This window comes from Periplaneta americana, chromosome 5 (genome assembly GCF_040183065.1).
Source record: "Periplaneta americana isolate PAMFEO1 chromosome 5, P.americana_PAMFEO1_priV1, whole genome shotgun sequence".
NCBI classification, from domain to species: domain Eukaryota; kingdom Metazoa; phylum Arthropoda; class Insecta; order Blattodea; family Blattidae; genus Periplaneta; species Periplaneta americana.
The window spans coordinates 189,177,105-189,190,181 of NC_091121.1; the positions used below are offsets into that span (position 1 = coordinate 189,177,105).

The 13,077-nt window shown below is 34.3% G+C and overlaps 1 protein-coding gene across 1 annotated transcript in view; it reads left to right on the forward strand.

The window, feature by feature from the left end:
* LOC138700352 (trypsin-1-like) overlaps window positions 1–8,142 on the forward strand; it is a 35,589-nt gene extending 27,447 nt beyond the window's left edge. The window contains exons 6-7 of the mRNA XM_069826922.1: window positions 3,427–3,579; window positions 6,532–8,142. Coding sequence (XP_069683023.1) covers window positions 3,427–3,579; window positions 6,532–6,678 — 300 coding nt within the window. The 3' untranslated portion in view covers window positions 6,679–8,142. The remainder of the gene's footprint in view (window positions 1–3,426; window positions 3,580–6,531) is intronic.
* The last annotated feature ends 4,935 nt before the right edge of the window (window positions 8,143–13,077 follow it).

The following is a 13,077-nucleotide window of genomic DNA, read 5'->3' on the forward strand; positions in this document are numbered from 1 at the left end:
ATATTTACAAATTATCAGGAAAATTGAAGATTTTATTATATATATTTTTTTTATAAAATTTGACTCTTCAATTTAGAATAGCCTACATTTTAAATTTTTGCATATTTCTATGTACTGTAATGATAGAAATAAGCAAAATTGTCAACTGTAGTCTGAATTGAATAGTCAAATTTTGTAAATAGAATTAATCATAAAAATCGTCAATTTTGTTAATAATTTGTCCACGTCTGTACATTGTCGTAGTTTTTTTTACTCCTTGGATACGGGATATACTCGTATACCCGCCCGTGCGGGTATTATGGATTTATAACATGCTCACGGGTCTATAAAGTTTGCTATGGTTACAGGCTACTCCAAGAGAGTAATGTTTTCAGTTTACACAATAACAAAATATAGAATACAGAAATTAATAAAATGAAACACTAATTAGTCTTTAGCGAAACTGAAATGGAACTGATATTTTTACAGACAGTTGCAAGAGAGTTTTTTTTTTTTTTTTTTCAATTTACACAACTTCTGAAACTACCATTTCATTAGTAACTTCATTGTTGATTCTGAAGTATATAAAATTGACAAAAATATTATCAAACTAATGTGACACATTACACTTATTTCCTTTTCATCAAATATTAAATACAAGAACGCCATTTCGTAATTATTAACAAACACGTCAAACGATTTATCTTTGTACGAAAAACAGATGCTCCCTGGATAAAATTGTCGTATTTACATTGTTTTAATGCAACAGAAACCACAAATCTTCCTAAAGATGTTGCTAAAGCGTTACGAAATGGCGTTCCTATGCTTGTCATTTAACTTATTTTCTGGTAAAGATGTGAGACATAAATTGTTGTATGCAACTCGGGAATTATTAATGATTAATATATCTCGGGAAACTTAGAAAACTTCGAGCCACTGGCCCTCGGTTTAGCAAATCTGTTGTCCTCAGCGCTTAATTATCTATAGCAATCTCAGATCTAGAGTGACATTTATTAGGGCTGTAATATATCCTTTAAATTCTCTCACAAAATGTTAATAATTACTATTATATAGGCCTATTTATTGTATATTAATTATTGTATACTTACCTATTCGGATATTGTGAAGTTGAAACAGATGAATGTCGATTACTGCAATAAAGAAATTGAATGTTATTCAGTAATGCCAATTGAGAAAAGCGAAATACAGGTTTAACAATGTTATATACATGGAGCTTTTCTCTTGTTATAACAGAAATATATTTTCATTATCTGCTGAAATCATAACTTAGTTTAAACATTTTATAATATAATTATCAAATAACTTGATTAATACATTAATTAGATGAACAATTGTTGAAAACGCAGTTATCAAATCTGAATGAAGGAGTGTCATTTTTTTAGATACAATAAACATGAAATTAGAATATGAAAATGTAGATGTGGAAGTAGGATTTCGCACTTTATTTAATACTTCATCGTTACATTAATGAATTCGTGGTCATCGATTTACGGGGAAACAGTTGGCGACTCTGATTAAACAAAAGAACTACCATGCGATAAATTTATTGTGATAAATCGAGTTGCAAAAATTATCGCGATGTAAGACCACAACCTAGTACATACAGTCACGAAGCTCAATATGTAAGGAATATGCATCCAATGACAGTTGAACTTAAGTTGCTAGCCACTAGGATCGCTACTATCGCACAGTCTATTGTTCCTAGTACTCTCAGTTGCTGACCTCTTGAAGCATTGTATCCCGAGAAATGCAAATACCACCTCAAGCTTCGTGACTATATGTACTCGATAGATAGATGGATTTATTCAGCAATATTATACATACAGATGCACTACACCAGCCGTGGCGAAAACGTGACTCGCGAGACATTGTGGCTCGCAGTGATAGAAGTGCATTTCGCTTGCTTCTTACCTCCGCCAACCCCCACCCTCTCACTCACTGGAGTCAAACTCCGTTCCATTTGTATTTGTCTCTGACCTGCGAGTAGCATATGTCTCTCTCGAAACCATGTACGAAAGTTTCAAGTAGGATGGGAGGACGCATTTTTTCGCTGTCAATATGATGAGAATATTAAATGTATGATTTGTTCACAAGTAGGCTATTACGAGGAAAACGGTTGTATAACATAAAACGTCATTATATTACATGTTACTGATGAAACATTAAAAGGTTAAGTGTTATTGTTGTCATCATCATCATCATCTCTGTACGTCGACCCTTTTTCAGCAGATGTACGAATAATGCGGTTAGATCTTCAATTTAAACTCACAGATTTACAATGTGATGTTAAATGAAAGCTACATGTAAGGACTTGACAAATGTTGAACTTTTCAAATCTTTGTCAAAAAATAAATATCCGAAGCTTCGTTCTTTCGCTTGCTCTGTTGAAGCGATGTTCGCTACAACTTACGTTTGTGAAAAATTATTTTCAACAATGAAAATAGTAAAAACCAAATTTAGATCACGACTGAAGACAAATACCTTCGTGATCAACTATGACTGGCAGTAAGTGACATAATTCCTGATTTTGAAACTTTGTCGCAGAGACATTCTGAAGACAGTTAATTTTAGGTTGTGATATTGTTCATTTATTGTTCATTTCTTTCTTCGTTACACGTACTAAACATTAGTTTGTAGCCTTGTACTGTATAAAATTATATTTAAGTGCTTGACGTAAGGAAAACGAAAATCCGTTAATAAGTCAGACAGTTGCTTCACTTCCCCTTCGGGTGTCAGCCTCCATCCGTAGGTGCTATGCACGTTGCAGGTTACACAGTGGCTCGGCGCACGACCACATTTTCGCCACCACTGCACTACACTATCATAATTTTCTCTTCAGTCCAATGCACGGGTCTTTTGACCGTACGTGCTGTATAAAAACAAGTCCTACTTGAATGATTGAAGCTATATCAGCAATATACGAGCATGTAGAGTTTTGTGTACAGTACGATCGTGACAATGTTTCGGAAAATGTGGCTACTCGTAGAGAGGTTAACTTCTAATCAATGTTCTTCATCCTACTAGATATTATTGTACAATAGAGTATGTATATGTGAGTACGCCTGTGTTAATGCACATGTGTCCTTAATGTTTTGTAAGAGGATACTAGTCCACACCTGTGGAGTAACGGTCAGCGCGTCTGTCTGGCTGCGAAACCAGGTGGCCCGGGTTCGAATCACGGTCGGGACAAGTTACCTGGTCGAGGTTTTTTTCGGGGTTTTCCCTCAACCCAATAAGCGCAAATGCTGGGTAACTTTCGGTGCTGGACTCCGGACTCATTTCACCGGCATTATCACCTTCATATCATTCAGACGCTAAATATCCGAGATGTTGATACAGCGTCGTAAAATAACCCAAAAAGAGGATGCCATGTGAGGAAAAATTACTGTATGAGAATCTGATGAAAAAATTTACTTTTTCTTGCAGGAAGATGGGCCTATTCCTGACACCCTCCAGAAAGTTGATATCGCCATCGTGAATCAAGACGAATGCAACAGTGTCTACGAAATTATAGGTTATCCTATATACGATGGTCAGATCTGTGCTGCTGTACCTGACGAAGTCAAGGGCTCGTGTAATGTAAGTACAATAATGTGACCTTCAACAGCAGGATTTGTACAGATACGGAATAAAAATTTGGAGCTAGTCTTGATGGGAGACCGCCTGTATGTAGGCAACAATTTCGCACGTCTGTCCGCAAGTAGCATATATACAGGGGCTCTTGTTTACTGCACATGCGCAGTGTGTTGTAAGCGAAAATTATGCAATAAAGAGGCTCCAAATTTTATTTCTGTACCGGTACATTTTGATATCAAATCTAATACCTGAATCTGAAAATTTTTCAAACGAGTATTATTTCGTATTAACAAAATCTTTATTGAAAAGTTTTTCGAAGGTTAAAAAAATCGTAATTTATGATTGGCCACAGTACTCGCCAATGGAGTCAGTATCGGACATTGCAAAGATTTTTCGGAGGGAAATTTCCAAGTGCAAATCTAGCTTTCAGGTGTAACTCCCTGTGAAATATTAATTTATATTGGATGTAGTAAAAACGAAAACAGAAACATCATGGTAATGACTGTAAGCAAAATAAATTCACAATGAGATTCAAATTTTTAAGGTCTGACGCTTATTTTGGGATGGAATCTGTGAAATTTTAGAATATTTATGTTTAAACTTGTGAACTTACGAGTATCTAAACACAGCTTGATTCGTTTTGAACTCCCAACATTTAAAATTCTCCTTGGAGCAGGAAACAATTATAACATTGTAACTATGACAACAATGAAATGTCTTCATTCGTTTCACCATAATAACATCAGAGCATCTCTGGTATGATTTGGAATATTATTATTATTATTATTATTATTATTATTATTATTATTATTATTGTTGTTGTTGTTATTATTATTATATTTTCACAACCACAATGGTTAAATTTATAACCATGCAATAAGAATGTTAGGAATAATTCGGTCAATTACTTATTCTTTTCAACACCTGACTCTCTTTTAATACTATAGGCCTACTATACATTAGTGAGATCGAAACTCGAATATGCATCTGTAGTTTGGAACTCTATTACTAGTATTGATTCGGAAAAGTGGAAAATATTCAAAAGAAATTTATTTCATTATGTTCTTACCGATTCCTGCCTAATAACTCTGAGTATAACTATGATCAAATATGCGAGCACTTTAAATGTCGAAGCCTGTATGCCAGACGTCATGATCTCGATTACTTATTATTATGTAAGGTCCTTAAAGGTGACATTAATTGTCAATCTTTCTTAAACAGTGTCAGCCTTCGTATTCCTATGAAGGACATGAGGCATCACAAACTCTTCTATATTAGAAATTCTAAATCTTCCTCGCCGGTCTCCAGATGTATTAAACATGCTAAGTTACATGTAGGCGATTTCGATCCATTCAATGTATAGAAGTATTAGAATATGGCAATGTCTTTGCTAATATTATTTGCATAATCCTTATACACAAATTGGTAGTATGAATCAACTCCTTTCCCTAATATTTTATAGTTTTAATTCTTGTAAATTAATTATTGTAATCTATTTTATTTATTTTGTTGTTAACTCAAGTATTTAATTGTACCATAGTTGTACATTTTAATGTATTAATTGTATCACTGTACTGGACAATTATTATTATTATTATTATTATTATTATTATTATTATTATTATTATTATTAAGTTATCCGAGATAAAATAAGTATTTTTCAATTCTCCTTTCTATTCAGAATAAAATTATCAAAATGCTTACATACATTTGAATTGCACCAACTGGTAATAAAAGTCTTTCTATTATCTGCGCATTTCGAATTGGAGGCTCAAGGTCACGTACAAATGTACAAACCACGCACGAGTCACTGAACTAAAAACTGTGAACTGAAGCACTGGTAATTCCGGTTGTCCCAGTTGACTTTAGTTGAGGAGAATGGTCCAGGATTGGGGTAAGTACACGTGACAAATGCGATCCATTGCATGACCTTAAGCCGCCTTTTCGAAAATGCACATTATATTAATGTCTACGTTACTGTCCATGGTGTAGGATTTAACTATGACCTTATTGAAACCTGTAGAAAAGTATATTCTATTATCCATGTGCTAAAAAGGGTAAATGTTCATCTTCCCTCTTGCTTAAAAAAGTCCCTTGTGCAGACGCTTGTATTTCCCTATTTTGACTATGCTGGTATTTTACTGACTGACCTTTCCAGCGATAACAAAACGAAACTACAACGTGCTCATAATTTGTGTGTGTTTTGTAAGCAATGTTCGTAAATATGATCATTTTACCCCCTGGAAACAATAGTTGGCTTAAACTAGATAAGAAAAGACATTTACATTCACTTCTCCTTCTCTTCGAAATCTTGAACTCTTCTATTCCTTCGTACCTGTCGTCTCGCTTCACTTACCTTTCTTCCCACCACAATCTGAACACACGCTCTCGCCATGAAACAATACTAACAATACCATCCCATCGCACCTCTTCATACTCATCCTCTTTCACAATAGCCCTGCCAAGACTCTGGAACTCGTTACCTGCTAGCATCAGGGACTGTCGAAATAAAATTCAATTCAAACGCAAACTTACTAGGCACTTGGTCAGTAATTGAGACTCGTTCAGACATGGCTTCTTGTGAATAGTTCTCTTAATCTATCACAAAATATTTCAATATGCAGTAATTTCATTACTATAGATTTTTGTTATTGTAGGTTTAATTTGTAATTCAGTAAATACACAAATATTCTTTGTTCTTAACTTTTATGATAAAACGTCTAGCTTTCATTAATAAGGTAATCTTGTCGTACTTTAATTTTTATTGTAATTGTAATTGTAAATTTAATGTTAATTGTAATTTTATTGTTCATATTATAGTTGTAATCCCCTGGTAGAGGGGCAGAGAAGGCCTGACGGCCTAATCTCTACTAGGTTAAATAAATAAATAAATAAATAAATAAATAAATAAATACTAAATACTAATACTAAATAATACTATTCTATGATTCACAGGGTGATTCCGGCGGCCCACTGTTTGTGGATGGAACTCTTGTTGGACTGGTATCCTGGGCAAATGGCTGTGCTAGAATAGGATATCCAACCGTCTACACCAGAGTCTCTGCTTACAGGGATTGGATAAGACAGAACACTGGGGTATAAGAAAACTCCTGTAGCTGCTATTCAACTTCGCTTATTTAAGTGCGTTTTCATTCACATTTTAATACCCAACGAATGTCATAGCTGCGTATTTGTTTCATGGGGAAAAAATATTTTTTGTGTAAATCTGTAATTGAAGAGCTTATTTTCAAAACGACACTTGTCTATTCCCGTAACTTTTCAGGATATCACGGGAAACGTTACTAGATAAAAAATAATTTACCAGCTAGACAAGCGGCATTATGAAACCAAAGATGTTGGGTGCATTTAGAATCAAATGGGAACATGAGAATCTTCGATTCCAAAGCTGGAACTAATATTCTGTCGCAAATTCTGCTTTTAACAAGTCAGTTTGATTCCAAGAGTTACATTTAACGCAAGATTTTAGTGGTTTCGAAGCCAAATCATGACAGTTGTAAAGTTATATTTCAAGAACGCATGGACATAGAGTTGTAATATGCGTTACAAGAGCGGTATGTTGAAGTTTTGGTGTTCGAGGAAAAGTTTGAAAAAGCGAAACGTAGTTGAGCTTTTTTAATTTCCGAGAATTGAAAGAAAACATACCGCTCATGTATCGTATATTATTTTGTGCGAAGATAGTGTATTACATACCTGAAAGAGGAATTTCTAATTAGTTGCAATGAAATCTCCATCTTGGTTTCTATTCAATGACGGCAAACTTGCAAAACAAAAATATCTATCTTCAACATTGTTGCTTTAAAATGTTTTCTGCGTTTACTATACTTCAGCAGGCCGTGATATACGTCTGTCTCCCCCCTCCCAGTCTATAAATTCGAACTTAAAACAAACGGTAAGGTTGTGTAATGATTTAGAGTTTACTTAAATTTTGCAAATATTTAAAAACAATAATTAACAGTGCAATTTAGGTGAAATTGCAGTGGTAAGTTTCCAATTTATAATTATTACTATATTGAACGTCTCTAAAAATAATATGTTAAAAGCCTAAAGCAGTAAAATCAATATGTCACTTAAGCGGTAAGAAGAGGGAAATTGTTATGTGTGTTACGTTGGGAATAATGAATGTGAAATTTTAGACTTTCCGCGGATTGGTTTTGTGCGGAAACCAAGCAAATACGCACGATCTCGCACAAAGTTCATTTTCGATATCAGGTGGACAAGAGACGTTTTGAAAGTAAGCCCCGCAGTTATTATCTGAAAAAATTGGATTGTTATTTGATCAGGTTGTTTTTACAATATACCCATAAAATCATAAGACATGTATTACATTATAAATATTGAATGTTATGTTCTTTTGTATGCGCACCACTAAACATGTTATTCGTCATTTTTGTCTTTTGCCTATTAAGCATTTCTGAATGTTACAAACATCAATTTTAAATACTTCAACTATTGATCATTCAACTAAAGAAATAACTATGGCTGTAACGACGAATTAATATATAGGCCCTATTTTAAAATAAGGAAATAAAACTACAATCGTTCTAAGTAATGTCCGTCATTTCAATACATCCTTCACAAATTTTTCCGATCCTAGATACTTTATTTCAATTTATTTCCAGCATCTCCATGTAAGCTAGAGTATGCGTCTGTAATATGGTCACCTCAGTTCCAGTCCCATCAGATGCAAATAGAAAGGATACAGAAAAGATTTTTACGTTATTTATATTTTAAAAAATATCACGTATCGTCTTATGACAAACAAATTTCATATAATCAGTTACTTTTTTAATTTCATTATAAAACTTTAACATCTCGACGATTAATAAATAGTCAAATTTTACTCTATAAGACTGTTAACGGTATATTGAATAACTGTGATTTTCTTAAATTCCTTCAGTTCAGTGTAAAAACAACAGAATTACGTCATAGGCAACCTTTTATTATTCCCATTCCTAGAACTGTTTTCTTCCAGAACTCTCCATTGTTTGTTATGTGTAATACTTACAACTCTCTGTCTTTAAACTGTGATTCTCAATTGGATTTCAGTTTAACAATTGAAAAATTTCATACAATATTAAAAAGCATTGTATTTCCTTAGATATTTAAATTATGAAGAAGTGTTTTATAATGTTTTTACTCAAGTTTTTAAAATAATTTTGCATCATTATATTGACATTTGGCACTATATTACCTGTAATATTATAATATTCTAGCATCTATTACCATCATGTATTTTCTTTCTTTTGTTTGTGTTGTTTGTTTTGTTGTTGTTTTTTTCTCTCTCTTATTATGTATTTTGTGTATACATCTGTGTAAGCCACCTGTAATTGGAAGCATGCTTCCGTTGGTGGTGGATTTAAAAAATAAATAAATAAATAACATGGTACCGTAATACCTCTAAAGGTAGACCATTGGCATGAAAAAATTTAGTCAAATTCAATTTTTTTATATTGCAGCTACTATAAAAGCTATAGGAACAAAACTTTTCATGCTTAATATACATACATTACACTTTATAAAACACTATCTATAAGCAAACCAAACACTTTCTCAACATGTGTGTTTTACTCGGCAGTTAAATAACGATTATAATTTTCTTTCAAATTCAAATACAAATGTATTCACAATTTTCATGATAGTTACCAGAAATGAGCATGTGCTCGTGTTAGGTTACAGTCCAGTAGAGCCTACATAAATGTTACAGGCATTAATAATAATGAAGTATGAGTGGAGCGGAGAAAAATTCTCTCTGGCACCGGGATTCGAACACGGGTTTTCAGCTCTACGTGCTAACTCTTTTGCACTAAGCCACACCGGATTCCACTTCCGATGCCGGATTGAATCCTCTCAGTTTTCTTCGTCCAGCCATCCATCATATGATAACGCAGAATTACTGCACGGAAATATCATATGCACTTCTGCACATTACAATAATTAATAATATTGATGACGGTGATGATGATAATCATAATAATAATAATAATAATAATAATAATAATAATAATAATAATAATAATAATAATAACAATAATACTAAAGCTAACCGAAGCTCAAAAGAATTAGCGTACAAAATCCTTGTTCGCCAAATTATGGAATACGGAACAGTAGTTTGCGATTCGTACAGACAAAACCAAATCGATTCAATAGAAAAGATCCAATACAGGGCAGCAAAATATGTCAAAATGGGAAAGGAACATGGCGAAGAGATAGTAAAAGACTTAGGATGAGAATTTCTCAAACCAAGGCGACGAAAATCCAAACTGAGTGCATTGTTTAAGGCACAAATGGGACACAAAGCATGGACCGATATCAATGCTAGATTAGTGACACCATCATACTTAGGCAGGGCTGATCATATTAGGAAGTTTAAATGCAGGACACAAAGAACAGAAGTGGCAAAATTTTCCTTTGTTAACCGCACAATAGTAGATTGGAACAGCTTACCTGCGGCAATCTTTCAGGGCGATCCTCTCAAAATCAATACATTTAAGAAAAGGTTGAGAAGATTAGAATGAAAATTTAATTGTAGGTGCAATGTAATTATGAAAGTTGTGTCATGTAATTAATTAAGTTGATACGTAATTAATTAAGTTGATATGTCATTAATTAAGTTGATGTATAATTAATTAAGTTGATATGCAATTAATTAAACTGACATGTAATTAATTAAGTTGTTATGTAATTAAAGTGACTTGTAATTATTTAAGTTGGTGATAGTTGGATTTAATAGAAATACTTATAAGGTACGTTTACTTTTGCTTACTGCAGACGTTGTTATAGCATAGTTTTTATTTATAGTCTCAAGTTTATTGCATTTATTTATTTATAGTTAGAATTAAATATGCACTTATTTTACTTTCTTTATAGCTGTAATTATTATTTAAAATTTATTACTGTAATTATTGCAATGTTATTAATATATATTATATATCACTGCCAGCGGGTGTATATCCAATTGTAGTGTTAATAAATACATACAATAGTGACGAAAATAATACACAAACAGTAATACAAATAAATAATAATAATACTGATAAAATAAATATAAAAACCACTTAACATTAACACAATTATTGAGGCGTTATATGTACAAGGGGCGTATACCATCTTGCAAAATTTTGTTTCAATATCTCTACCTACAGCTGTCATGGTAATCGATTGCGGGTACTTTCTGAAAAGCTCTTAATGAACATTATTCAAAAATAGAAGTATATATTGGCTTCGGAATATGTATGATAAGAACTTTCTTGTGTTAAATATTAACGTACCTTGTTAACATGTTTCGACCTATTTTCGGCCATCTTCGGAAATGGTCGTTCTTGGTCTTGGCGCCTCTTGTTTCCTGTTTGGGTGCGTTCGTAGTGTAGAGTCAAAGAGTGTATGTGTTTTGAAATTGAGTTGTGTGTTGAGAATATCGTTTGGGGTGTGTTTTAGTGTGTCTGTATATTTCGTATTGTTCTAGTGTGTTGAGTTTCTGGCTTTTTGGTTGGATGTGCAGTATTTCCATGTCTGTGTTGATGTCACTGTCCAACCAAAAAGCCAGAAACTCAACACACTAGAACAATATGAAATATACAGACACACGAAAACACACCCCAACGATACTCTCAACACACAACTCAATTTCAAAACACATACACTCTTTGACTCTACACTACGAACGCACCCTCACAGGAAACAAGAGGCGCCAAGAGCAACAGCGACCAGTTCCGAAGATGACCGAAAATAGGTCGAAACATGTTAACAAGGTACGTTAATATTTAACACAAGAAAGTTCTTATCATACATATTCCGAAGTGATACAGTGTTAAAAGTTGTGTAATCAAGATGTATATATTGGCTGTTACATTTAAAATAAGAGAGTTGGAGTTACTTCCGGTTAAACCGTAAGTAGAAAAAACTCGATAATACCATTATTGACTTCTTTGTATATTGTTATACGCACACACCAAGTTTCACGTCACTGAACGACATGCTTCAAAGTTATTTAGGTGGGACGGGATTTTTAACTAACCCTGTATAATTGAATAATATGTATGTAATGTATTTTTATATCATATTGAATGTCATATTGGACGTAATGTGACGAATTCGTCAGCCCCTGCCATCTAGCGACGGCGTCGTTTACGATGTCTCGTGTTGACAGCGATCGCCGTTAGAAAGTGAGACTTGAACACGAAGCAGTGAAGAGAGCAATCTTACGACAATGGGGCCAATATGCCTGTTTCAATAAAGGGGTACAGTATCCAAAGTGTGTTCTCCCATGGAAATCCCACGGCCTCACAATTTAATATATTATTTTAATGTACCGAAGTACATATGATATTTCCATGCAGATATTCTGCGTCATCATACGATGAAAGAGTAATGGAACGGAGAAAAATTCTCTCCGGCGCCGGGATTTGAACCCGGGTTTTCAGCTCTACGTGCTGATGCTTTATCCACTAAGCCACACCGGATACAACCCCGACGCCGGTTAGAATCGTCTCAGATTAAGCTCCAACTCTTGGGTTCCCTCTAGTGGCCGCCCTCTGCACTACGTCATAGATGTCTATGAACGCAAGACCGAAGTCCACACATGTGCTGAGGTGCACTCGATATGAGTGACTAGTTGGCCGGGATCCGACGGAATAAGCGCAGTCTTAAATCACGAAGTGATTTACGCATATCATATATTATTTTAATGTACCCAAGTACATATGATATTTCCATGCAGATATTCTGCGTCATCATACGATGAAAGAGTAATGGAACGGAGAAAAATTCTCTCCGGCGCCGGGATTTGATATGCGTAAATCACTTCGTGATTTAAGACGGCGCTTATTCCGTCGGATCCCGGCCAACTAGTCACTCATATCGAGTGCACCTCAGCACATGTGTGGACTTCGGTCCTGCGTTCATAGACATCTATGACGTAGTGCAGAGGGCGGCCACTAGAGAGAACCCAAGAGTTGGAGCTTAATCTGAGACGATTCTAACCGGCGTCGGGGTTGTATCCGGTGTGGCTTAGTGGATAAAGCATCAGCACGTAGAGCTGAAAACCCAGGTTCAAATCCCGGCGCCGGAGAGAATTTTTCTCCGTTCCATTACTCTTTCATCTCACAATTTAAGTTATTTTGACCTCTTACAGATAAGACAATAAGTGATACAGAAGCTGAAAATTGATCTTTTCAGAAAATATTAATAAACTGATCAATATCACTTATCTTGAAGGTCTGTGTAATCTACTACTTTGCAATATCGTCAGACTAACGAGATCAAGGTTGAGATTTTACTTTAAATAATATTGATCCATATGGAGCTCTTACGAGATCAGAGGGTATATTACGCCCTTGTAGTCCTTGAAACAGAAACACGTGCACCAGGAAAGTAGCAAAAGCTCGAGTGGAGTTGTAGTAATACAGACTTTAAGCTAAATAAAAAATAGATAATTAGAAATAGAGTGTACTGATCGCCGATAAGATTTAAATGTTAAAGATA